A 27916-nucleotide genomic window follows, 5' to 3' on the forward strand; every position below is an offset into this window, starting at 1 on the left:
TCACGCTTGCACCGTCGGTTGATGGTCATGTTAAATACACATCTCGCTTTAATCAAGATCGATCTTTCTTGCTGGACCTCTCGACGCTACAGGGAGACGCGAGGAAGGGATGAATTGTAGGATACGCCGAGTCGCGAAAATGTTTGGTTAGCATTTGGCTTATTGGCCGGCGAATGTTCCTGCGCTGTTAGGCATGTATGGATGGCCCCCAGGTTATAATAAAGCTAATTCCGCGGAGCTCTCGAGGCAGCTCGTGCCGCAACATGTTTTGCCTCTCGTTCTACCACGCCCGCCGTCCCCCGCTCTACCCTTCTCGTCTCACTGATATATCCGCCCCCGGTGCACCACCCAGTCTCCCTTATAGTCTCCCCATATCACGTCTCTCACTCTTTCGCAGTGCAAGAGTACGCTCTCGCTAGAGCAACCGAATATATTTATACGCCCCTTCGGAGAGGCCACGTCTGCTTATTAAAACGTTTCCACCCTGAAGAGAGCGAGCGCGCGTTCGCTATCTGCTTTACACCGCGTATTCCTTTTATTGTTCGAGACGTGGGAGAGACGCGGGAAGCGTAAAAGAGAGACAGAGAGAACGAGAGGGAGACACGGAGAGAAAGAGACAGGAGGGCACGAGTAAGCACGTGCATGCCTGCTGAGTAGTTGAGTACCTGCCGCTGGCCACATTCGCGGAATTAGACGCGCGAATGTGCACGGCTTAACTGCCGGGAGAGCGTGTTTTTGAGTCGGCGCTGATGCGCCACGAAGAGCGATAACAATGGGGGATACGATGGGGTGGGTAGGTCGGGCTGGCTCGTTACCGTGGCTGCTGATGGCCCCTTTGTATCCATTTCTATGATACTCGGTTCGCCGCTCGCTCGTGCTAGGATCACATCCTAACTGATTATGCGGCTTGTATGCGTCGCGTCGTTAGCTTTTTATCCGATTACGAATGTGATATACGAGCGTTCATCTGCATATGTCTCCGCTGTTACAATAGAATATTTAGCTATCCGAATTATCATCCAATGCGTAAAGCTAGATTTGTTAATATTCATATAATGGACGAATTAATGGATCCTTGCTTCTTTCTTCAAGTAACATTTGCTGTGGCAGTAATCAATTTACTCACGATTATTTCCTTTTTGTGAATCGTACCCTCTTATCTCAAGCTTATAACGTTTTGCACGTCCTGATAGAGATATTACGAATAAGAAGACGGAATTAAATCTTGATCCTGACAAGCGCGCCACGATCACGATTGATCGGTTCAAGGGAACGACCTTAACAGGCCTGTTGCGTTAATTAATTCCCGTTGATCTCAATTAAAATATTAATTACGACCGAACAATGACTCGCCGATGGGGAAGAGAGGCCCGGCGACTCGTTTCTTCTCTCGTCTTCGTTCATCGTTTATCCACCGCTTCCCCATCTCCGTTCATCGACCACGATGGAGCCAGAGAAACCGCCATTGCGATGCTATTACGATTACCTGGGTCTTATAAGCTTATCTGATAACCACGCCGTTATGGCTCATAGCACATTGTGACTGTGCCATCGCTGACTGGTCCGTTTGTCTGATCGTTCTCGTGGAGACCTCGCGCCATATGAGAGGATGAGAACATTTACATAGCTCCAGGTCCGAAATACGAGCGAACAAGTGTCCCCCCTGCCCCTGAATCTAATCGAAAATCGGTCGAGTCGTATCGCGCGATCGCTTAAAAATCAATCAGCGATTCGCTGCGATTTGAATACCATATACGATCGCGAGTGTCCGTGATTTTCAATATCGAGATCGAAGATTTTCTCGAGTTTGCTTCCAAGTTTGTCTCTTCGAAATCTCTTTGGTTCTCGGTAAAATTCTCTTGTTTTCCGCTGCTTGCATAATTTCGCGACAATTTGCATATTTATCTCGAAATGTATAAGGAAGATTTTTTTGAGAGAATCGAGTTATCACGTATTTTTATATACTTCTCTAATAATCGGGGATATTTATGTATTCTTCTAACAAGTGTCCCTATGCATTTTGTACAAGAGAGATAAGAAAGTGTACTTTATTTATAGGTATATACCTATCATTAATAATAATCATTAATAAGACAGTTGCGTCATGAAAATATTAAATTAAAAATAATTCACACACATCCATTTACCACCGCCATAAAGCAATAATGTCTTTTTATCGCAAGTACAATTGTTGCATCGCCGATGAGGCATGGCCTCTGTGATACATACATATAACAAAGTCCGTCCTATCAGCATGCATCTGTGCATTCGCACGCGTATACAGACGTGTTTGCGAGAGCACACGTAGTGCACGAAAGCTGGGAACGCACCTCGATGCACCACCTGACGCGACGGGGGGTCAGTGGTTATCATTCTGATTTCTAAGTTACGGAATTTCCGGAAGAGGCACGACACGACGTACTCTCTTTTTTGATAAGGGCGGGGAATTGGATTAATGTTGGAATGCCAGACATACTCGTCTCGTTTCTATCGGCGCGTGTCCTTCGAATCGTGATTTCACTTAAGGACACGCGCGATATTGTCGATGGATAAAGATATATCGTGGCCGGCTAATGATGACTCGGCCAAAGTGCAAACGCACATCTCTTACGCCCCGGCCGACCCGTGGAAATAATTTATGAAGAGTCACGATCGATTCGGGGTCGAGTGTCGATATGAGCACCTCGAACAACCGACGTGGCCGTGACGAGTGAAAATACAAACAGTTTAACAGGGATGAGTAGTCGTTTAGCGTTCCTGGGATCAGGAGAGAGCCCTCACCTCCTCCCTCCTCAACCGCCACCTCCTTCGTCGCGTCATCCTACTGTACCACGTGCATATACCGTCGTAAGTATAACGTGCACTGCACAGCGATCGGCGCCGTGTATACGAGCGCGATTAAACGACGAGTTTCTCGTTAAACTGTTTATTCACGTGTTTGCGAGTGTGTGTGTGTGTGTGTGTGTGTGTGCGCGCGCGCGCGCGCGTGTATGGTTTAAGGATATTATTAAGATTAAGATTTATCACGACACAGAATATTAATATAAAAACACGTACAAATAAAATTACGTAATCATACAGCGCGTGGATTCTTTGTTAAAAGCAGAGTTTTGTAGGCGATACGAAGCACCGTGCGCGATAAGAATTTTATCGAGAGTATCTTAAGTGTGCTTTTATGCTCCATCGATAATCACGATCGTGAATCGTTTGCCGACCGTCCGGGGGACGGCAGTTTCCGAAATGGGACGTCTGTTCTTGGACGACGGGCGACGGTCGGGGGTTGCGTAAGTGCGTGTGGACCAGCCAGCCTCTCCAAGGCTTTGCATCGGAGAATCAATTATTGGATCCGTATATCAATCTGATGGCCGAAGCGCGCGTCCCGTGCTCGGTGGCCTCCCGCTGCGCTCACGCATTTTCTTCCCCTCTGTCGTTCCCCATACCGCTTCGTGCGCTCGCCATCGTGGCACACACGCGATATAGCGAGAGTGCACTTTCTCTCTCTCTCTCTCTCTCTCTCTCTCTCTCTCTCTCTCTCTCTCTCTTTCTTTCTCTCACTCTTTCTGCGGAGAGCGCACCAACGCCAACGCCATATACAGCGGACCGGTTTTCACCGCGACTTGCGGCTGCATGCCCCGCGACCGTCCGCGTGACGTGGCGCGTAATGTTGATTTTTTGAGGGATCAACTTTAACCCCCCTTCCTCTCTTCTTTTCTCCACAGGGCGCCGACGAGGATGACAGCGCTTCCGTTGCCTCGGTAAGTTCATCACCCACCGCAGATCGCGATTATTGCGCGCGCCAATCCAACGAGAGCGACGCAGCACGGGCCGTAATTCTCTTCCCTGGTCGGACGTGCATCGCCGGCTCCTGATAAATGCACGCCAGATCGTGGCCGGGGATCTTAATTAAAATTCGCTCGCTCTCGATCGAACGGCCCGCTCGATCTTCCGCGTGCTGCTGATCGATCCCGGCGATCCCTCGTGCCCATTAATCGCTAATAATCGCTACGGTCGATGCTTTCCCGAAGCAACTGGACGGAAAATCACGGGAGTGGCTGGTCAGAGCGGCGCAGGGAGACTATCAGGCGCTGGCGAAGCTCGCGGCCGAGGAACCTCGTCTCACCAGGCTCAAGGTAGGATAAACTTTATCATTTTATTCCGCCATGTATGAGATTTACAAATTGTGAATCACTTTGTGAGCGTTTCGTGCAACTCACCCTGCTTTATTTATTTGCTTATAAATTATCTTGCCCTCTTTTTCGAAATTTGCGTCATCCTGCTTTGCGGGTTTGGAACTTTAGTATATATCTATAGGCAGAAAATAAATGCGACAATCTTGGAACATCGTGTACAAAGAGAACGTATAAATCGTAGCACTGGCAGCGGCTACGTTCATGCTAAAATTTCCTAGACTCGCGCGTCGTTTATCGGACCTTTATCGTACACGTATACACGCGCGGTCGCACGATGGATCTCATTGAATTACAGCTACGCCACCTCGGGTGATAATGACAAAGGTAGCGGGCGGGAGGTTCGGAAATATAATTACGGTGTGGCTTACCGTAGGCCTGGGGATCAGGCCGTTATTACACGCACGGCAGAACTTAACACCTGCGGCGTTGTAAATTCGCCGTTTTCGCGCGCCGCCATTGACAGGTCAATAAATCTAAGAGCCCCCGTGGCAATCAGGCGGCCGTTGTATACCATGCTAGCGATATGTGGAGCGGATCAGGAGTGGCGGATGGTAGCGGGTTAAGGGCTATTCACACCACTTGTATCGATTATAAATCGCCGCCTGTCAAGTGGTTTCGACCGCCACGGATGCAGCACGAGTCTGCTCTTTCAGGGGAGATACAGCTGAAACTAAACTTCGATACATTCTACATTAATAATAATTAATTGCAATCTTGTGACATATCGACAAAAATTAGCAGAATTAATATTTTCAAGAATTTAATTGGTCGCGAATTAAATTTTGATATTTTAGCAATTTTGTCGTTTCTTTTATCACTCGTTTCTATCGTTTTCTCTGGACGTTCTGAGGCGACCTTAACACGCGCGCGCGCGCCATCGGATGAACGAGAAAGAGGAAGGGATGAGAGGGTGAAATGGTCAAAAGGTGGGGACGTTGCACGGTGGTTGGAGATAGTCGGCGAAAGGGGTAGAGGCGGCTTGACCGCACAGGGGCTGCGTGCTGAATTCATTCCGCTGGACAAGGTTGCCCCACACCCACCATCGCCATGCCACGTTGGCCTCATCCCTTGGGATAAATTGGCCGAACCCGCGTGTTTGCGGATAACATTGCCGCGATATACGTTCGCCTATAACCGCTACCGTACGAACCTAACCGTCCGCGGTACCCTTTTTACGACGTGTCTCGGACTCGCGGAAATTGGCAACGAACTGCTCTGTCGTTGTTTGTTTTTCTGACTGACTTTTTTTTTTATTTGCGCATATTCTTCACAAAACACGCACGATAAACCAGGCGAACGAACCAATTTACGATATTTGGAAAGCGAGAGGAAAAAAAAACAGACTCGAGCGTCGGCAATTTTTCGAGGAGACTTATGGTCGATTTTGATTAACATAAAGTGAACATTCACCAAATTGTCACGTTGTTGGTCGCGTAAATTTTTATCGAAGATATGTGTATCGAATAGATATTGTCCAAGATCAATTGTTACTGACTGCGAGAGTCTTTGACACGTAGACATATAATAATCTATCATCGATGAATATGCAACAGTTTGGGCTGGAGAGGGTGTGAGACGATAGGGTGTTGGAGAGCGAGTGAAGTAAGCGACAGGGGGGTGTCTGTGTCGAGAGGGAAAGGGAAGGGGATCGTCAGTAGGCATGCCAATTACTCTCCCGGTAATTAAATCAACAGCGGAGCTAATCAACGTTACCCCCGGCATATCTCCATCCCCCATGGAGCCTTCGTCGGAATAAATAAATCGGACGATTATCCAATATTCGGCTAACGATTTTATCCGCGAAGATTTTGTTAGTGTAACGAACAATTAATAGTATCAAATAATTGTAATTTCAAAGGAAAATTTTGGAACTATATAAATTGATGAGATTTAAAAGTTTATTTATGTGTTTCGAAATAAAGAAGAACAGAGATCAAATATTTTTATTCGATCTCTATTACATCTTACATCTTTCATTGCTGTATATGGTCTACTGGTCACGATAGGCGCGGCATGTATCTTTTTTTTTTATACAAAGCCCATTAAAGAGGTCCGTAAATACACACGGCTTACGTGATTCGTGCCCGAACGATGTAGACGGCCATTGTATTCTGTGGGTCAGGTGTACATCGTCGTCATCGGGGGAGAGAGGCGCTGTGTGCCCATTATGCTTTATTAACGGACGCGTCTGGCATCGCGATAGATTCGCCTCTGTGAGTCGCGCGGTGCGTTCCTCGGAAATGCAGGACGGGTGCATCGGTCTGACGTGACGCGCGCGCGGCTGGCCCCTGTTCGATCGGGAACCTCATTACGTTTATTTCCATGAACCCGCTTCTATGCTTCGACAGCTGCAACTATCGCCGATAGCGCTCGTGAAACTTTTTTTATTTTGCGTTCACTTAATCTTTTACTTCCCAAAAGTCAAAAAGATTTTTACATATCAGTCTTAAATTAACCTCTCAAAATACCAATAAGTTGAATAAAGTTGAAAAAGTTTGATTTTATCAAACGACGTTAGGCGTTTGTAAAACGTAACGAATTATTAATAGTGCGTTCGCGGAGGACATCGCTATAATAATTGAGTTCTGCGTCGCTCGCGAATGAAAGCTGTTAGTAAGGATCGCCGGCAACATTATATAGTGGCCGGTGTTTGCGGGTTTGGCCTCCGTGTATTTATCTCGTAGTATCTCCCGGTTTAATAACGCCAGGCAATCAGGAGGCATACCCCGTCCGTCCGTTCCGTGCATTCGTACCGGGCCTCTCGTCGGCTCTGCTCGCCTCTCCATGCCGATAAATAATAACCATTTGTATCGGATTCTAATTACTCGCTCTAAGCAAACAAATAAACGGCGGGAGATGAGACGTGCCGTGAGAGAGGAGGTGGGCTTAATGTTATGGTGGCTGCGGGCTGATTTAAGGAGTGTGGGACCGCCCACCTCGAAGATGTATCTTCGTGCCGAGTATCGGTCCACCTGTTATGAGTGTTTCAACGCCACTGTGCGCCCTACCTCCTTTTTTTCTTCCCCGTTTTGTTTCGCCTCGCCACCGCGGTGTACCCTCGTCGATCGAGAAAAATTTCGATACCTCACGAACCTGTCGAGAATGTCGAGCGACGAGCGATTATAACGGGCACGGGAATCACGGGGACGACGCGACGACTGGGAATAATTCGCGCGTACTAGCCGAGTGAATTATACCCGCGCGAGTCCTTCCATTTGCGACCGATAAATTACAAATATCGCCCTGAGGACTGCTCTTTAAGTGGCGTTATATCCTTTCGTCGGGGCAGCACGGCAAACGTGGGAAGGAATTCGCTTTCAGAGGCGACTCCACGGGGCGATCCTTTCTCGCGATGACGGCCATGATCGATAAGAGGCAGCGCGAGAGGAGAGAAACGCGTTTTCGCTTAAAAGGTCCTCAAAAAAGGTCGACGGTAGTTCGTTACCGATGGGCTATTAGCGGGCGTAACGCACGTCGTAGGAGCGTCGAAGGACTAAGTAAACCCAGGCTAACAAGGAGGCGTATCCAACGGCCACGAATGATCTACCGATCCGAAGTTGGCATTATTCCGCTCATACCCTCTCCGTCTCTCGCTGTCTCCTCTCGTCCGACCTCTCGCCCCCTTACTCCTTTTCCTCCTGTATACATCCACGGGTCCTGCCTACCTATAGGCGAATATATCTACCTGCGTCTCCTACCTACGCCCCCGAATATTAACACTCTGATTTATGCGCGTAATTATCTCTAGTTATTTTCTTAGTATGGCCCCGGTACCTCTCTCTGTAGCTTGTCTTCGTAGCTGCTGGTGCTGCTGATGCACAACAAATTAACCGTTCCTTCTTCCGCCTCCCTTTGCTCCGCACGTTTCGCACAATCCTTTTTTTTCTCTTTTCCGCTCTTTCCCTCGGCGCCATTCTTGCCGTTCTCCTGGCGCGTATTTATAGGGGCCTCGTTTAATTTTTTAATGGCATTCTTATTATTCGACGTATTTCTCCACGAACGAACGCTCGGTAAAGTCGCTTCGAGTCTGCTGAGGAAAGAGGGGACGATAGCGGATTGCGCCTTCATCCGCAACTCGGATTCGACCCGCGGAGATCATTTATTTTCGCGACGACTCACCAAACGATCTGTCCCGCCTCTCTATGGGTCGTGCATGCTTTGAAGTGTAGAATATACACGCCTGCGAGATATATTTCCGTTCGCTTGTTTAATGGTTACTATTAAATTTATCTCGCGTATGTCAAAGATGGCTTTAGAATGATTAAGGATCATTAGATGATACTGAAACATTACCTCCGGCGAGATCTCCCCTGGTGAATACACCTCGGACTTATCAGATCGTAATATTGAAACGTTCTCTTTGTGTGGTTGCATTAGCGTTACATTTTGATACGCGATGTATCGAAGCGAATTTACGATTTCGATAATTGAATCTCGTCTTGTAATAGTCTCGGAATCGCATCGTAGCATTATCGCGCGCAACGCTACAACTGCAGAAGTCGAATTTCCCCTCGTCTCCGCGCAGGTAAAAAAAAATCCAGCGGCAGCCCGTCCGAGATATTTCAGCTGAGAATAGGTTTTATGGGGCGCATTCGAAGGTGTCGGGGATCAGGGCGCCAGGGCGTCGTCATCGCGACATGGGATCGTCTTGCATAGTGCCCTTTTTATGAGTCTCCGTTTCTCGCCTGCTCTCCTTTCGGCATATAGGATCCCTTTGGAGTTTCATTCTTTGCCCCGTTATACAGATCAACCGCTTTGTTTGTTCGCTATTCTTCAACGACGATTCGATCGGTTTTCGTGGTTTGTCCGTCATTTGTTCCCACCTCCAAAAAAGCGAAAGTCAATGAGTTACAATATTATTGGTGAAATAAGTTATGATTTTCTACTTTTCGTTTCTTTGAAAATCAACAACGATATCTGCCAGTATATACCTCTATTCTGTAATTCTTAACTACAGTGTCGTTATTGTGTTATATTGTCATCGCGCAGACTTTTTACCGTATATTATACCTGCGCAACGACAATATAATGAAACTGTTGTTAAAGGTTAAAGGTTACAGAATCAAGGCCTAAGTACAGTTGACCGTCATTTAATTTTTTTGACGAAAGATAAAACGCTTTATTTGCTTTCTTTATATCTATACAAGAATAACTCGGGTGTGTCGCTATAATTGTTTTTGGCTGTCACTGATTATAAGACTTACCTCTCCATCATCGCCGTTCACTCTGATATTGCGATAAGAAGTGTCGCAAGCTCGACTCGTTCCGGGCCGATGAATGAGGCGGATTGATACGCCAATATTAATATCGCTCATATCACCGATAGGAGTACGATCGCACGATCGCGCGCGCGAGGATTTTCCTCGGCGTTCGCTCTGGCAAACGGGCGCGCGGGATCGGGAATCAAGGCGAGGTATATAAGCCGACACGCGATAAGCGAGTCTAATTTAAATATTTCTCGAATAATCCCGGCGCCTTTCCGTTTCGCCTCGCTCGCGCGCGAATAATGTCTGGTATACATCGTGACAGGAATGTCCCGTACCACGTGATTAATGTCGTAGTACAGGTGTACCGATACATTGTAACGCGTATACTCGTGTCGGGGTCCCGGCACGCACGGCAGGGCTGTGATCCGCATTCGCGCATAATTTTACCGCGCCTTGAGCGAGGTTCCGAGAAATTATGCGCGTAATAACGAGGAACGACGAAACCGTCGGCCGACGGTATCTACCCGCGAAATCGTTCGTGACGTGCGCTCGTCGATCGTGCCCAGCGCAGCCCGGTGCCCGGTGGTGCTCGGCGCGTCCAAGGAGTAAAGAGGACGAGGTGAGAGGAGGAGAAAGACGGCAGGGCGTTCACCGGGGGGATACCGCGCTTCTTTCGTGTTACATATCCGCACCACTCTTTCTCCTTGGTGCGTCGACTACTCGGCTGTCCTGCTTGTTCGCACTGCGCGTCGCTAATTAGCTTCAAGACCGATGGCTATCTGTCCAGCCACATGTCCTTAAAGTGGCGAGCCCAAACATCCGGTACGCCTTTTCCGTTTGGAATTCGAGCTCGTCTACGGATTCGTGACGACGATTTGCCGTTGACGACTGCGCTTCTTCCACTCGGTTTTATGGCCACCTTCATTAGTGAAAAATATTCATTTATTTCATTGTTGTGTAACATTATTTATCTTGGCGGATTATGAGCACCATAGTGCGATGGAACGATTAATTCTTTTTTTATTTCCATACGTTGTATTGTCTCGTTATGCCAGGAACTTTTTTATACGTCGAGATCGTAGAGATATTCAAGGAGGAAGAAAAGAATAAAGATACTTATCCGACACTTTTATTATTACGTATCTGGTATCATTTTATGGGGTCTATGAGAGAACAGGTGTAATCTAATAAACGTAAACTCTTTTATATATACGTATAGTTGCATTGCAGTACAAAGAATGTCTATCTGATACATGGTGGTGTAATGACACAGGTTTAATGCAGCGTGTATGATTAATGGTGTGCTATATATGAGTAGTGTATATTTAAAGGAGCGTATATACGTATAATTAAACAGCATTTATACGTGTAAGCGTTTTATCGCTACATACATCACAGGTGCATTGCGAGAATATAAACGCGCTCCGACTTTGATTTCGTTACGAGCCCATGCATCATCGCCGATGCATAAGTGATCAAAACGCGGAATCATTAGCCGTCGGATTCGCGGCTGGCACCTCATTGAATTTGGAGTCTTGCCTAGAATTAATCTGCATGAAATCGGTGGCCCCTGTAATGGCGCCGTGCCACTTTCGAATCGACCGCGTTGTACACGATGGAGGAGATCATATAGCAATACCGACACACATTGTGCGCGCACGTACATGCACATCACATATACACACGCACACATCATACGAACGCGTAGATACACGCTCGAACGTCGTGCAATTAGTAAGCGGAGCTCATTATGGAGATTCCTCGCGTAACTAAATACTTAATACAGGTCTCGTTGTCCCTTTCGCTCAAACCTCCGCTCTCTTTTTCTCTTTTCATCCCCGCTTTGAATTCGTAAAGAGCCACATTGCTAGAGGCAGACAACCCGCATATAATGACAGTCGCTAAGAGAAGAGCCCCTGGCGTTTCTATAAACGCGCAATATACGCGCGCGCGCACACACACAGACACACACACACACACGCACACACACGCACGCACGCAGGACACCGCGCACGCATGTGTTTTCTCTGTATGAGAACCTGCTCTAAACGCGTCGGACGGATCGCGTGTCGATCTACGCCGAGATATTTGTTACTTTACAGTTGTATCACGTTTTGCGCGTGGAAACAAAGCCATTGTTTGTAGTACGTACACGCTGCGCTCGTCTGAGCTGACCGGCCGCGCTGTAAACCGGCGTTCACGCCGATCGGGGATGCGAGGCGCCCTGTCGAAATCTGTCGACCTCCGACCTCATCCCGATGTCAAATGCAACATGTTTACGTTTATCGCTTTCGTTGCAGTGAGCCATTCTGAATTTCTTTCTAACGAGATCTCGATGAATGTATCTTGCTATCGGCATTGTAAATTTAGCTCCTCTCGTAGCTAACTCTAATAGCTTCTCTTTGATACCGCCTGCTTTGCCGCGAATTCTCGAGGATCAAGTCCGTAGCATACAAATCATGGGCTTGTGGAGGAACTTCTTATACATCTTCCTACGCATTTAGCTACTTTCTTTCTTCTTTTTTATTGTACATTTTCTTTTTTTCCACGGTCGCATGACGGTCTGCGCTTTGCCGGCGTGTGGAGAAGTCGTGGCGGCGGCACGATCTGATGAATTCGGGAGACGTCGTTGATATTTCAGTGTCAGGGTCGGCGGTTTTTGTCATTTGTATAGCGGCGTGCTTCGGAACGCTGTGTACACCGGTGTGTCGCTAAGCTAAATCGAGTTTAGGCTCTAATTACACGACGACGACCGCGTCGTTTCGTATCCGTCGTATACTGGGTGTTCCACGTATCGCACGCTTTACCGCCAAGGACATGGACAAACATTTAGACGTCATACTCAGAGAACATCGTTCATTTTAATAGCAAAGCGAATGAATATTAACGTAAGCGAGTAAAAATTAACACTTATATTCAGTCTGAAAAAAAAAAAATGTAAATGCATGACGAAATCCGTATTCTTTATCTCAATCTCGAATTTACTTCGTTGAGAACAGCTTTGATAAAATTAGGGATTGCATTAATCTAATATATAAAAATTGCGACGGGTGATGGAAAAATCGGCTCTCGAGGACGGTGGAAAACCTCACGCGAGAATCTAGAGTCGAGAGAAGGTGTGTGTACCCCGGGACACACCGTATATGTAAAGGGGGGAGAGCATGAGCCGCGCGTATCGTGTCACGCTGCACAGATAAGGATCCAGGTTTCGTTTTAATGCGGCTACGAATGCTCGTTAACGACTGCGCTCGTGGTCCGTCGCCTCGGCTATTATATTCACGTATATACGTACACGCATATACGTGTTGGGCATTCGCACCAAGTCGACAGCTCCGCGAACCGACTCCTCCCACACAGACCGGACGCCTTCCTTCGGGATCGGCTGTTATGAAAGCGAACCCTCGAATTAAACGGCACCCTCTTAATCCTCTCTCGTTTGTTTCCTCGTCTACCTGCGTTATCTCTTCAACTCGGCGTTAACGACGCCATTGGCGTTGATCGCCCGATATTCTGCTTGATATCCGCGCGCGACGTCAGGAGTATAAACATATTTATCTTGGTCGTTGCTTGTAGAGGCTGTTTCTCATCTCTTTTATTTTTATAATGCTCTTGACAGATACTGTTTAGCTATCAAAGTTTCTAATATAGCTGCGAGAAATATAATTGCACAATCCTTCAATTTAATATAATTCAGAAGAAAATAACGTTTCGTCAGATATATTGGCTTATTTTATAAGATAATAATGTGTAATGTAAAAAGTTTAGAGTAAAATAAATGGATAAAATATGATCTGTATAGTATTATATTAGTTATTTTATGTAGGAGATATTAATTAGTCGCACAGTAGGTTCCGACGAGTTTTAATTGCTCTGGCATATTTCGCTACCTTGAAGAAAACAAATATTCCGCTCACGTTTGTCTCTTTCTCGAAAATACAGAAAAACGCGACCACGGCGAAGATTAGCCGATCGCTATCGGCTCGGTTGTCTTACCTTAACGAGTTGGCTACATCTCTAGCTTGTCTCGAACCATTTCTCCCATTTTGCTCCGACTCGACTGGCCCTCTTCCGCTTCTCTGGCTTCCGAAGGGAAACATTCGCTGCAGGTAGAAACGTATACAGTATTTCACGATATACACTGCTAGATATGAATAATGAATCCGCTCTCTTTTTTGCGTTGTTACGAGCGGATTTACGTCTCAAGGGTCGAAAACGTGGCGACGCCGTCGTAAATCTTGCGGTGAGCCTTGTCTGCTGTTAATTTGTAAGTGACGCCAACATAGTAGCCACAAGAAGAAGCGAATTATCATATCCAGTATACAAGTTATTCCGAGATTGATTGCGAATCATCTTTAAAAATAGATTTTTTTTTTGCGTGGAATGCTTAAAATATGATTTTTTATATTATATGAAATATTTAATATATAACTTTTTTATTTATTTATTATTTATAATGTATATCTAGAAACTATCGGAGTTTCTTTTTTCGAATTTTCTTTAAAAAATGTCGCGCGTTACATATTTATGTAGTAGTTTATAGCTGAAACAAATTATGGCAATTTTTGGGGCACTTTTTATTCCAAAACTACACACATTTGCGGCCACTTGGAGCACTTCCGCTTTTTTCTGGTAAATTATGCTACATATATAAAAATATATACCGGTGTTAATGAGAGAGAATTTTCAAAATGCCGTGGCAAGGTCTGCGAAAATAATTTCGCAACTGTGCGCAACAGTTCCTGCGGGAAATTTACCGCTAATATTTTTTCGCTTCACGGACGCATTAGAGTTAAAACACTTGGAATATATAGCGCAGTACTGACTTTGGGAAATTTATCGGTCCTTTCCTGTCCTGTTCTGTCCTCGGATTGCGCTCACTGTGTTGCAGCGAAACGCAGACTTGGCGCCACTCAGGAACCGCACGGCCATCGTTAAACGATCGTTAAGACGAGATCGTATCTTTCTTTGGACCTTTCTAACCGCGCGTCCTTTCCTCTCGGGTCTCGATTTCACAAAATATTTTCGGCGATTTACGCAAAACGTCAACCGCAAACAACTTGTGAAATTATAGTTCCACTTTTCCGAAAAAATATGCTGGGTTATTTCCCCCGAAAAGAAAGTCCGATTTGTTTCGTTGTCGTAAATTCTCCTTCTCTGTATTCTATATTTGATGCAACTATTCGTATAACTCTCGTACACGCGCGTGGATCTGCCAATATTATTTAAGAAAAGCTAAAATGCATCTCAAGGGATAGATAGATAGTGATTAATTAATATAGTTGCGTTACGGATTCCACCGTTTGTGGCCACGAGGGAGGAAGAGAGGCCATTGCGGTGCGCAAGGTCGTTACTTCCCGTAACGAATTGTTCATTTAATTTTGCTGAACATTTTCGGCGCCGCGGTGGGGCTCGGTTGTAACCCTGGACAGCACGTTCCAATAAATCGAGAATGAAGCGGAAGGAGAGAATAGAGAAAGAGAAAAAAATACATTCGAGTTTCCTTTCGCGGGGGAAACATTATTCGGCATGAAAACAGAAAAGGGACGAGCAGTTTTATTTCAAGTGGGCTACGCCGCGGTTTTATGCTTTTTCTAGATGTTATCTGGTTCCCAAATTTTTTTTTACGCGCGACAGCGCAGAAGAAAAAATATAAATCAGGGAAATAGAAGGTAGGGAACAGGAGTTTATTACATCCAATTTACAACTATTCTTTCTTTAGCGATAAAAGAATGAATACAGCAATATTATACAATTTCCACATGCATTTAGCACGAGAATAAGGTATTTTTAATTTCAACGAAACGCTTTAGATAGTCCGTGATAAAATATTTGTAATGGAACTTCCGCGTCGAATTAATCGAAGCCTTTCGTTTTTCGACGAGTAAACCGCTTTTAAATCTGAATCGATCGATCCGCGCGCGATATTTTCCATCAGAAATATTTTAACGAGAGCGATGTCGAGCTTGGAATTATATCTGTTTGCCGGGCGTCTCTTTATTGGATTTCGGGAGTTACGAAAAATATCAATTAAACATAAAAGCGCCGGGCCGTGTCATCCGATAATGGTGGAGATCGGTTGCCCCGAGGGCATGGAGTAATTGGGATAAAGGCGAGGGAGGGAAAAAGGGATTTTGGAGAAAACAATACTGCAAATAATACAAAGCAAATTGCAGTCGCGACTTATTGTATCTATCATATGGATAATTGGCGCGCGTGTCGAACGAACGGCCTCCTATGCAATTTTGAATCGACCACGATATTTTTCCCCTGCGTATAATGGAGGCTTGCTGTTTAATAAAGCTACATTGTCGATCTTTGCTAATTCCGATTAAATATATCGGAGGAGAAAAGGAAAAATATCGATGCTTTTCCATGCACGAGTGCAAAACTATCTCTCGAACCATCCGCTTACAAGGTTTTTTGTAATTTTCTCAGGATAATTGAATGGAAAACGCAATATCTACAATATGTAGAATTATTTGCACGTGCGATCTTTCTCTCTTTCTTTTTCTCTCTTTCTCGCTCTGGTTGATAGCATATGCGGTTATTGCTGCGTTCTTCAGGAGCAAATATAACTTTCCATAAACTCCTCAATCACTTCGATGTTCGCGAGCCCTTGCGTTCATTTGTTTGGCCACTAATTCGTTTGCCCTCCGGGGGTTTCACGGATTCAAAGACGAAGACACGCGCGCGGAGAGCGGACGGAAGAGGGGGCGCAGCTGGAACCAAACAGTTCTTCGGCTCGTGATTTCCAGCAGGTTCATTAGCGCTCCTGTCCTTTGATTAATGGCCGCCGGAGGATATCATTCGCCACCGGTTTTCTTTACAGATCACTTCACCGTCACCTATCTAGATGGTAGTTAAGATGATCCTCCTACGAACACCACCGGCCGAGACAACTCGCGTATGAAATCACGACGTTTCCCATTACAGGTTTATGCCAAGTTATCACCTGGCGCGCGTCGCCATCGACGCTATCGTCGCGTGTCATCGCATTATTCTAACTCCGATTTTAATATTCAATGCCCGAACGGGCGTCCGCGCGCCTTGAGCATCGTTATTAATTTCGTAAGAGAGTGCCCCGCGTAATTGAGGTAATTTAACATTTCGTATCACCGATACACGACCGTGTGAAGTCGTTAATCCGGTTAATGCAAAATAATTTCGCAGTAGAAAGTATATCGAAACTTGTGAAGCGAGATAAAATGTATGATGATGTAAGACTCGATATACTTACCATTAAAAAATTTTTGCTATTCAGTAACTTCTACATTAAATAAAGCCACGAATATTCAGCTTTCTCGCTATCCGTTTATCTATCTTGTCGTGGAAATGTAATCGCGAAGTTTCCTCCGCCGCGCCGGCGAGTGACAACTCTGTAGAGGGAAATGCTACATTCTTTGACACCGGCTGTGACGCATTTCTTTAGAAAGTTATCGATTATTCTTTGCGGCTTGTGGAATTATTCATGAGATCTTCCGCGCTCTGAAAGGTACCACCTGTTCTTCCCGGCAGAAGAAATAGTAGATATGAAAAGCAGTCGTCGAATCTTTCGCGTCGGTGAGCTGGTTACACCATGAGATCACGCGAAAATATTTTTTGTCTTCGTAAAATTGTCATCTGCTCGATCAAGGAATTTAATTCATTCATCCGTTGAGACAATGCCGGATCGGTTATGTTGCAATTTGGTTGTTAATGATTTCTCTTGGAAGATATTTCACCCCTAATGGCCTTTTTGGATTCTATATTTGGATTCCATTTTTTTTTTTTTAAATCTATATTTCATACAATTTAAAAAGTTCGAGGAGCATGTTGCCCAACGAATATCGTGGTTGTATGATTTTAATGCGATAAAATACATGTTTCCCGATATTATATTTATAAATCGCCGAAGGGAATAGAGAAAGAATATCGAGTTTCTTATTGGTCACAATTTTTGAAGAGGTTGGCCCTGGTGATCTGCGTCGCGGGACACAAAGTCGCGGCAACGCTCACGGCTTGTGTCGATCTGGAATAAGGGGTGTAAGAGGAGGGTAAAGGAGGAGGATAAAGAGGAAAGAATGGCGCCCACGCGCGTTATGCTAACACTCGCGCCGCCGACACGGACTGGGTGGTCCCGCTCCGCTCCACCTACTCACCCTTCAGCCCCTCTCGTGGTCCACACCTTCGTCGCCTGGATGAGCATACAAATACGACTAATTTCACCGATCGGAGACCCCCGAACGATCTTGTCGACCAAAAATCGGCCGATATCTCAGAGATATGGCCGGTCTCGGAGCCGCCCGAATGTCGCATACAGACATAAGTGAGATTTTTCTTTTTTAAACGCTCTTTAAACTTTGTAATCTGCCTTCACTCCTTGAGGAGCGCTCATCGAGGAGCCGTCTTTTCGGGTTTCGACCGGATGTAACCCACGAGAATAAGCGCATTATATGAACAATCGGACATTTGTTTGCTAATCTGCGACTGCTGCTTTAATTTTGTCCGCTTTTGTTGGTGACGCAGACAAAGTAGAATAAGCGAGAAGTTAAGAGCATTGTCGGGATGGTATTATCAAACCGGCATCTAATAATTTAGACACGTTCTTATGCAAAAGTCATATAATGAATGATTTTTAGCTCTATGTAAATGTCACAACTTAGTCCCATTTTATTCGGAGTGATTGTAACAAATCGCGATCGGACAGCGTAACAGTACCGAGGAATCATCGCCGTTCGAGAAGAACAACGTGGGGTCTTCGGAAACGTTAAAGGGATCGCGTTGAGGAGAAGAAACGAGAGAGGCGGAGGTGTGAATGAGGCTTGCTTGTAGCGACGCCTCCACTCACGGCGCTCCCGTTGTGTCAACACCTTGGACGAACATTCCCACCACCACCCTAACCGTCAGAGAGTCGCGGCGCTCCCGCGTCTCCCTTCGCCACACCTCTCCCTGGCTTCGCGCTCCTGAATTCATTCGGATGATAAACATCTTGGCCGCTCCTCGCATAATTCGTCGCGGGGAGGCACCTATTCACACTCTCAATGAGCCACGACGGTGTGAATGATTGAGGGGAAGATAAGAGGCTAGAGCAGATTAGAGAGATTCATCATCATAAAGTCGATTCTATATTCTTCTAATTTTTTTACTGAGCTTAACGTTTAACAACTTGTTGAATAAAATTAGCGTCAGTTTGACGGAAGAAAAGAGAGCCTTGATAAGTTTGACACTCATTTTTAACATAAAGCAAATATAAACCTCACACGTTTTTAACATGTTTTTAACATCTGAAAAAAAAGTTTTTTTTTCAACTAAATTCTATAGAGAGAATCAATCGACAGTTCTCGTCATTGCTCGTAGTGACGTAAGATTTGTCCGCATCACGTCCGGTACAACATTCGAGCTTACGGTTCCCCGAGAATCCCCGAGTCTCGGATGTCTCGCGCGGAGGCACTAAGTGGAAATTGTTGTCAAAAACGGCGGGCTCGCGCCGCGCGTACCGGTTCGACGATTCTGCCGGCTGGTGGGTCATATATTTCGAAACCTGCTACAGCGAAGAACGCGCACGTGGGCGCGAGGAGCGGAATGGAAAGACACACTCTTGCACCACCAATTTACCTGTAGCCGCAGTTCGTCGTTTAGTCGTAAAAAAGAACGCATAATTTGCGTGGCACTTTGATCCGTAGTCTTCGAGCGATAATTCAGTTCTGTTCGTGCTGAAAATGATACAGTTAATTATTAGAACATTGAAAAACTTAAAGCTTTTAGACCATTTTTTATTCTTTCCATAAAATACTCAACTCGTCTCTTTCGCGACGAGAGCTTCCAGTTCAGGAAATTGTCGCAAGTTTCTTTGACGAACACCAGGCGCTCGCATCCCTAAATATCACGAGAGACCAGCGCGATCACTTCAGCTTCCCTTTCGTCTCGGCCGATGGCAATAAAGTCATATTGTTTTTGCGACGTTTGCGTCGCTTTAACGCCCGGCAATATAACTTTAACAACTCTCCCTATACGGCCCGCGATGGAACGCGAGAGAAGAGGAAGCCGGTGCGCGCACGGTGCGCTGGCGATGTGCGGGCGGGAGGGACGGATAAGGCGAACGAGATCCCAGTGACTTTGTGCCCAACGCGGCGCCAGAACCTCCGGCCTGGGGTCCCGTGAACGCCGCAGGAACGTCGGACGTTGTACATCGTCGGACGGACGGACCATGGCCCATAGGTCCGGATGCGGCGGGATATACCCCCTCGTATACATCGTGGGGCGACCCAACCCACCCGTTAGACCCTCGTAAAATTTTTTCTCGATCTTTTTGGTCCTCGATCCTCTCCACAGAGCAAACGGTCCGCTACGGCTTCGACGTCCGAGGATTTAATTTGGGCGACTACGGCGTTCTCGTTTCACGTTCTCCTTTCCCCTCCCCCTTGCCTCCTCTCTTCCCGCCGATATTCCCTCTCGTTCTCTCATTTCTTCTCTCAGTCTCTCCGCTCTTTTCGAGAGCCACTCTCCTCGATCCTTATCCGATGGTTTATCATATCCACTCGTCGTGAAGGATCCTCGAACGAGGCACAGGCGCGGTTGGCTCGTTTTATCGAGACGCGTCCCGTAATCGCTCGCCTCTCCGGTCGAGAGGATTAATATGATATAATTAATAAATATCGACCGTGACACCTGATAATTCGACGAGCGTAAGTTAATGGCGTCGCGAGAGTCGGGACGAGAGGTATAAAGTGTGGAGGCAGGTGATCTCGGTCGCAGCCTAGAGATTACGATACGGTCTTTCTCTTTGTATCTCTTAAGGTCTTAAGGTGTATTTTACGATTACGTATTCGCATATTATTGACTCGAAATGACGGTAAAACATCCGCCCGTCCGTGGAATCGCATCACAACTTAGGAATGTAACCTTATCCGCTTCACCTGTGCCTTATCTCAACGTACACAGGCGACGTTAATTTAAAAAAAAGGAGAGAAAAAAATTGGAAAGAAACTACCTTCTCCCGCACTTATCGTGTCATTTAAGCCGTTTATCTCGTCAACGACTGTCCCCCGGATGTAAACATTATTGACGCGATAATGAGTTCGGGCCTCGAGTCGAGCTTTCCGACAGTTTCTTACAAATAGGGAAGAATCGGGGGACCGCGGCACTCTGGTTGAGCTTATGTCGCACGTGGCACCTAAAGCATAACAGCGTAAGGTTTTTTGCTCGTAAACGCTCCGAGGAAAAAAAGTCGACTTTTATTACACTATATCTGTTTTACGCTGTCAAGATGTGTTCTGCGACACTTCTTTCCGAAGAACCGATCCGAGAAAAAAAAATGTGTCTGCTGGTCCCGTCGTTTAAATGATCTTGGCGCACGATATTCAAAGTTTTTTTTATCTTTTTACTGTCAAAACTAACGAAGAATTATGGCAGTTACAGAAAAGATCCTCCATGGCAAATAAGACTTTTATTTTATTGTAAAAAATAGAAACCTCTGTCGCCCTTTCAATTTTTACAAATGACGTTAAATAATTACGAATGTAGCAGATATTTCGTAAAAATGATCTTTAATAACGTGACAACTTGCCGAAAGGAAGAGGACGAATAAGAGCTCCACCCTTTGAACTAAGATAGCCCCTCTCTCTCTCTCTCTCTCTCTCTCTCTCTCTTCTCTCTCCTCTCTATGTTCCTTTCACCCTCCTTGCGTTGCACCTCTCTCTCGTTCGTCGTGTATATGCTAATGCGAGACGAATGTCTCTCCCTTTTCCCCTTCGTGTCCTCTCGCCTCCGAAGGAGAGAGAGAGGGAGAAAGACAGTATCTTGTGTCTTCGTACGCTATGTCGACGACTTAGGAGGATGCGTTACCCCGTGGGCGTGTTTGTTCGGCTAAAATCTCCACAGTGGGACGCGGCTATGCAGTTGCACCCGGTACTTCGCCTGCTCCGACTCTCTTCCCCTCGTCCTCCCGTGCCTGAGCGTGCAATCGATTGCCCATCGACACGCTGCGATAGATTAGCTAGAATTATCGCCATGCGAATCGGGCGATCGTATACGCCGACATCGAAATCGACCGGCAAGAAAAGAGAAATATATCCACCGATGCGTGGCGTGTTAGATCACTCGGTGAGGAATGCATTTTTTCGCTGATGCTTATTTATTCCACGTAGACCCCACGCAGGTGTCTCGATATGCGTTGATAAATATCGCGGGACAGGTTTACGTTTCGATATTTATATAAATTGAAGAGGATATAATCAGTCAGAATAAATTTGCCCGCACTTTTTTGCACGTTATTGCAATTAATTTATATTTTTAATATATCGTTCTATAAACGACCATGTGACAGTGGCCATGTGACTTTGGTGTCGCGTCGAAGGATATATCGTTGCCGGTCACAGACATCGTAATGGGGGGTGCGTTGCTCGCTAGAGGAATATTACACGAGAGGGCAGTACCAAGAAGCCGAGAGAAGCGCTGAGGTAAACGTCTGAGGTTTCCCCGAGGGGACGACAAACGCGAGAGAGGTACAGAGAGGCGCAGTGATTTCTCTGCGCCGAGAATTCGTAACACGTGTAGCCCGGTGGTTTATGGTGATTAGTAGTTTACTGGAGACATTTCCGTTGCCTGAATCGTCCCCGAGTTTCCCGTTCTTACATTAGTTACTCGATTCCGTCTACAGGGTACGGTAACGCCTTCCTTCCTCGAAATGTCGCCCGAAATGAAGCCACGAGTCTGCCTCGTAATTTACACCTAGCGGAACTGCGCAGCTTATATCAACTATCGCGGAAAGGGTAGAAACAAAGTTTATTCACGATTTTTTTCTGTGCGAGAGATAAGCTGCCGTCTATAAATATTCACATTCATAAATAAATCATAATCCTATATTCTAGATAAGAAATAGAATGTGAAATCTTAGGCAGGAAAATTTATATCTCATCCGTGATGCTTTTACAGATTTTCTCTATTGGAAACTAGAGTAATAGAATATTTTTATTGCAATATATAAAATCGGTTTACTTTTTTTGTTTTCTTCTTCTTTGCTTTAAAATACATTTTATCGTAATCCACGAAGAGAATCTGGATCTCGGGAGACTACTCGGCAACTAAATGGTTTCAGGAAGCGAGACTAGCGTGGGCGTGAATCTCCTAATTATTAGCATAACGTACAACGCCGTCTCGGGTGACAGTTATATCCGGACTAGAGAATCTGGCGACTCTGTTAACGTTTACTCGACGCCGCCCTGAATTCCAGCATAGGTTAACGAGAGAGACATCTCGAGTTCTCGAGTGCTTCATCAGCTTAAGGACAGCTTGAGCTCAGGAGCTTGTTTCCACATACTAGGATACTACTTTCTCATTATAATGTGAAAAACGTTTATGTTTCTACAAGTGACGTAAACTAAATCAAGTCCCTCCTCGACTTGCCCAAGTTCAAAGATGCATCCGCCATTTCGCGTGAACTAAGTGCACTCGAGAAACTCGATCGGCGGACTGGTATCTGGTGAATCTCAAGTAGTCACGCAACGGCATGTGAAAACGCGTCGCAACACGTGCTGCACGCATGTTTCCGCAAAGCCGTGTTGCACCAGTCGGCTATTTACGAGCACTGGAGGACGTTGGCAGGACTCGCATCGGCGCGCAACAAAAGAGATCGCGATACTCTAGAGAACACTTGCTGTCAGGCTAAAAATTGACCACCCTTCGCCAATCGCCGAGCCACCCCAACCGCGACCTGTTGGTGTTACGTTACGGGCCGCTCGTCCCGTATAAGATACGTGAGAACACGAGCGGGTCCTCGCAAGGACCACGCGCGACGCCGCCAGCTCCACGTCCTGTCATTTATCTACCGCATAGGGGGGGGGGGGCGGGGATGAGGCCGAAGGGGCCGGATCGACGACTCCTCGTGATTGATCGGCAGCAACGCCTCGACGACTAGCTGGCGTCGGCTCACTATACCTCGTGTCTCTTGCAACAGGAAATTTGGTACTTCCGCGAGGTCCTATATACGTACACACACATATATATATTATATCATATTATTGTGTCTCGCGAAAGAACTTGCGGTTAGATTAATTAGTCAAGCTCTAATCGCTAAAATTTAAAGTTTGACGATGTATTTGCAACGTGGAATCATCAACACTACCAGAAGTTTAGAAACGGAATTAATTTTCTGTTTTTAAATCTATATAATTTTTATTTTTGGTATTTTTATAACATAAGTTATAAAACATAAATGTTAATTAAAGTTAATTTTAATGTACTTTTTAATCTTGATGGTTCTATCACGTACTACGAATGCAGCGCTCATATACAGGCACGTTTCTTGCCGGCGCCCGACGCTGTAGTTTTGTATAGGGTTCAGCCAATTAGGCCACGAACGACGAGTGATTCGTCGAGAAATATTTTCGGTCACGCGCTAGCGAGGGCGGAGGAGGCGGAGGGGAAAAGGGACGCGGTTTAAATGGGGCTGGTTTCTTCTTACCAATTCGAGAACTCCGACTCAATGCTGCACCGCAGTAGTGGGATGCTTATAAATCGCTTCCAGGTTTTGGCGCTTGCGCCACGAGGACTGCTGTCACCCGCGATCCTAACGACGTTTAACTAATCACGCCCAGAGAAAATATATATCCGCGATGGGAAACTGGCGCCAGGAACGGGGTCGCTAACAAGTAAACAGAAACGCTACTCCCATAGAAATCGCTTAGAAAAGCGATCTTGAAATATCTCTGGAAACGTCGAAACTTTATAGTCGTTCATTTCTCTTCTTAGCTTTTCGTTCGCGCTTAATTTTAACGTTTTCTTAAAACGCGGCAAATGTATTATTGCGTATTCTTTCAAACTACGTGATTACGATATTAAACATGTATTTGTATTGTTATAACATTGTTTCGCCGAGTCGCCATGCACAGGCTGCATTTGGCGCAGTGATAATTGGCAGCTGCACCACTTGTATACCCTTTCCTCTTACAACGGCACGATAGTATGATACCGTTTGCTTACTGCGCGTTTATTATACCGTATTATTGTGTGTCGCAAACCGTGTATATCCGTGCTGCTACTCCATGTACACATTGCGGATATTGTAATCCAGTGCGGAATTATAATTACCTTTCGGTTCCTTCATAGTGGTTAAGATATACGAGACGTACAAGTTGTGGAAAATACCGCGATATAACACCTTGTATAAGTAGATCGTTAAAACGACGATATCAATTGAGGACATCAGGATCGCGGGACCCTTCTCCCGGCGATTATATTAACATTCCGTGTCCTGTTGCTCGACAGGCACTTTCGTGCGGCGGAGTAACATGCGATTTTACCACCAAATTGCAAGCAAGATTATAACCGTTTTTATTAACGCGTTGTGAGGATTTCTAAAAGTCATGATATTCCTTGCACGCGTTTGGTTTGGATCTTTCTCGCGTTAACTATTGTTCCAAAATTAAGCAACATTTCTAACGTTATCGTCTCGCAATACTTATCAATCCGTGATATCAGATAAATTTCATCGAGGACATATCTGAGGATATTTGCGCAGTCTAGCTACATTTTTCGTTTGTTCGATTATCTTCCGCTATATATCGCGGTATTCCAATTTTCCGGTTCGAGTGAAGACCCGTTAATGCTGTCGAGCGATATCGAGATTGGTTACACTCGAATCGAGATTATAAGGGCCGATCTTAAGCAATTTACGGGAGGGGCATCATTATATATACATATGTATCGCCTCGCGCTACGGCGGTGTACATACCGTTAAAAGCCGCGTAAAGCGTTACCGCCGTCTAAGTAAGCGTCCTCCACGTACTCGTATGTGTACACACGCTCTTTTACCTACCTATACCCGCCACGTTGAACTCATGGTTCGTAAATCAGGAACACGAGCCACGGCGGAAAAAGTCACTCGCCATCTCGCCGTGGCCGATAAGTTTACCTACGACGATGGCGGAGGTAACTTACGTCGCGGCCTATCCGATCCCGCGCACGGCGAGCGAGAGAGAGAGAGAGAGAGAGAGAGAGAGAGAGAGAGAGAGAGAGAGAGAGAGAGTCGATCTTTACGATTTACTCTCGAAGCGCAGTAAAGCACTCGCTTTTGCTCACGCCCCCTTCTCCCTGCAATTTCTTTCTTTTTCTCTTTATTTCGAGGAAAAAATTGCGATGTTACAAATAAGCCTTCATATTTATAGGTGGCAAAGAATCATGAACGCCTTAAAGAATAAGAAAAATAAGGCATATATTAGTACAATTATATATCAATATATTTTAATATAATGTTTAATGAAATGTTATTAGTAAGGTATTATATTCGAGATCAAGTGCTCTCTCTCTCACTCTCGGAGAGTTTATTCCATTTTCATCTCCGTAAATCAGCCAGCTGAGTTGATAATATCGTACGAAAGTGGGTCAATCGCGCGGAATAAATCGCGCCATACGGCGCGGGCAATTTCGGCGGGTGCGACTGCGTAAATCATCACCGATAAGAATTTCAGAGTCCGTTTCTCGAGTCTGTTTGGACGAATTGAACGGTTTGAACGGACGGATGGACGGTCAGTCTTCGCCACGCAGCGGGTATAAATATTCCACGGGTTGCCTAAGAAGTAGCTGCGGAGCTGCCGCGGGGCCAATTTAGAGGCAGCTCGGTTAATGAGCCACCGCGGATGCCACACGCATCTTTTTGCGCCCCCGGGCCCCCGTCTCTGTGTGGCCGATCGAGCGTTCAACAAACGCACGGGCACCTGGCTCTACTCCTTTCCTCCTCTGCTCGCCTACCGTTTCTGTTCCCTTTCACGGTCAATAAGAATTTTACGGCAGACTTGATAGCGCGGTAGATTGATAGTCAATGGTATAATTATCAATTAAGTGAGATTCATTAAATATTTTGTTTTAACAATTTAAATTTTCTCAGTATGAGATTTTTTTTATAATTATTGCCGTTCGAAACTGTCAGGTTACAATAAAACAGCTGGTCGATTATAATTGATTGTCTCTGATATTAATTGGACCGCGCATTTAACAACGCCTCAATAAAATGTCCTCATACATTATACCTCGACCGATCTTTTCCCGTTTTAAACATCGTCATCTTATTGAAACGTATAAATGAGCGCGATAAGGAAGGCACGGTGCGAAAGTCAGACGAGCACACTGTCGGATTTAACACCCATCCAATTAATTTCGTGACGCCGTCTTCCGAGATACCCCGCACCGACCAGTGGGAACGAACGCACCCCTGCGGTGCACTTTCTCTCACGAATAGCAGTGGCCCTCGAGCCGATGAACCTACTTGTAATTTTCAAGCGAACCGAATGCAGACGCTGATTCAGATTACATTTCAGGCATGCTGACTGGTTAAGTGAATATTTGATTCATTTTTCAGTCTTCAAGACGGATCGGTATTTAATTTGAAAGAATTGATATTATACGCGTGAAATATTTTTTTTTATTACATTACACGATGCTACATATATTTGATTATCTCTCTTTCATTATATATTTTCCATTTATTTTCGTAGTACTCGGTTTTCCACATATCTATATTTATTATATAATAAATATTTTTAGTCAGCCGCGGTGATCTTAAATTCTTAAACAACTACGTTTACCGATATTTCTTTTTTTCGCACGACATCAATTTTCTCTTTCTAATTTATTGCGTCTTTATTGCCGACTGAATCTATGGGAAAATCTTAAATAGCGCGACGGTAAGACTTAAGACTCGTGGATCATCCATAAGCATTCCCCTGCCCTCGGCCAGCGTCACCGCGTCACTCACCAAGCCGGCGACATTATTTGTGGCTTCGGGCATGGCCCTAATAATAACACCAAGCAATGAGGAAGATAGGAACAACGGACATTAAGGTGAAAGAGAAAGAGAGAAAGAAAGAAAACTACATAGCGGGGTCGCTCGTGCGTTTTATATGCGGCAGCGAGTCGTGCGATGTCCATGGCGAGGGGAAATGTTAGGAAATTTATATCAAGTTAAATCGAGACGGGGTAGGGGAAGAGAGAGAGAGAAAGAGAGACGGAGAAAGAGAGAGGCTGAACGCTTTCCTCGTGGCTTACCCCAGCCCAATTGAACGAAACGTACCGGTAGGTGCTCCGACTCGGAATCGGTAATTAATGCGGCGACTTAAGGCGACCCGTTTATCTTTCGGGCCAGCCTCGTGACAACGTGGCGGCAGGTGCAACCCCTCCTGGTTAGCGCTCGGTAGCTTCCTTGACGCATGACAAACTGATGATCGAATAAGGGTGGACGTCGCGACGCGGAGTACCTCGTCTTCTTCGCACTCTTCTCGGTTCTGACTTCCCCCGTCCATCTTCCGCAGTACGATGCTTTACGTATAACGCGGTGTCCGAAAGGTCGAGAAATAAATATGGCAAGACTGTAGACACGCACCGTACGAAGAATCTACATATAAATTCACGCATATCTCTCTCTCTCTCTCTCTCTTTCACTTAAATATTCGTGTAGGATACATACGGCAGAGGTTAAATCGTGGGCGTACGAGCGAAATATCGCGCAAATTCGCTTTCGCGGAAGAGCAAAAGTCATCCAACCGGACT

At 45.6% G+C, this 27916-nt stretch overlaps 1 protein-coding gene across 3 annotated transcripts in view; it reads left to right on the top strand.

Moving 5' to 3' along the window:
* LOC143894595 (ankyrin repeat domain-containing protein SOWAHC-like) overlaps window positions 1-27916 on the top strand; it is an 87357-nt gene that overhangs the window by 13358 nt on the left and 46083 nt on the right. For all 3 annotated transcript variants that reach the window (XM_077400996.1, XM_077400997.1, XM_077400998.1), the window contains 2 exons: window positions 3720-3755; window positions 4026-4130. In XM_077400996.1, coding sequence (XP_077257122.1) covers window positions 3720-3755; window positions 4026-4130 — 141 coding nt within the window. The remainder of the gene's footprint in view (window positions 1-3719; window positions 3756-4025; window positions 4131-27916) is intronic.

The sequence above is a fragment of the Temnothorax americanus genome, unplaced genomic scaffold (assembly GCF_048541705.1).
Source record: "Temnothorax americanus isolate GAGA-0224 unplaced genomic scaffold, ASM4854170v1 Scaffold14, whole genome shotgun sequence".
In the NCBI taxonomy this organism is placed as follows: Eukaryota; Metazoa; Arthropoda; class Insecta; order Hymenoptera; family Formicidae; genus Temnothorax; species Temnothorax americanus.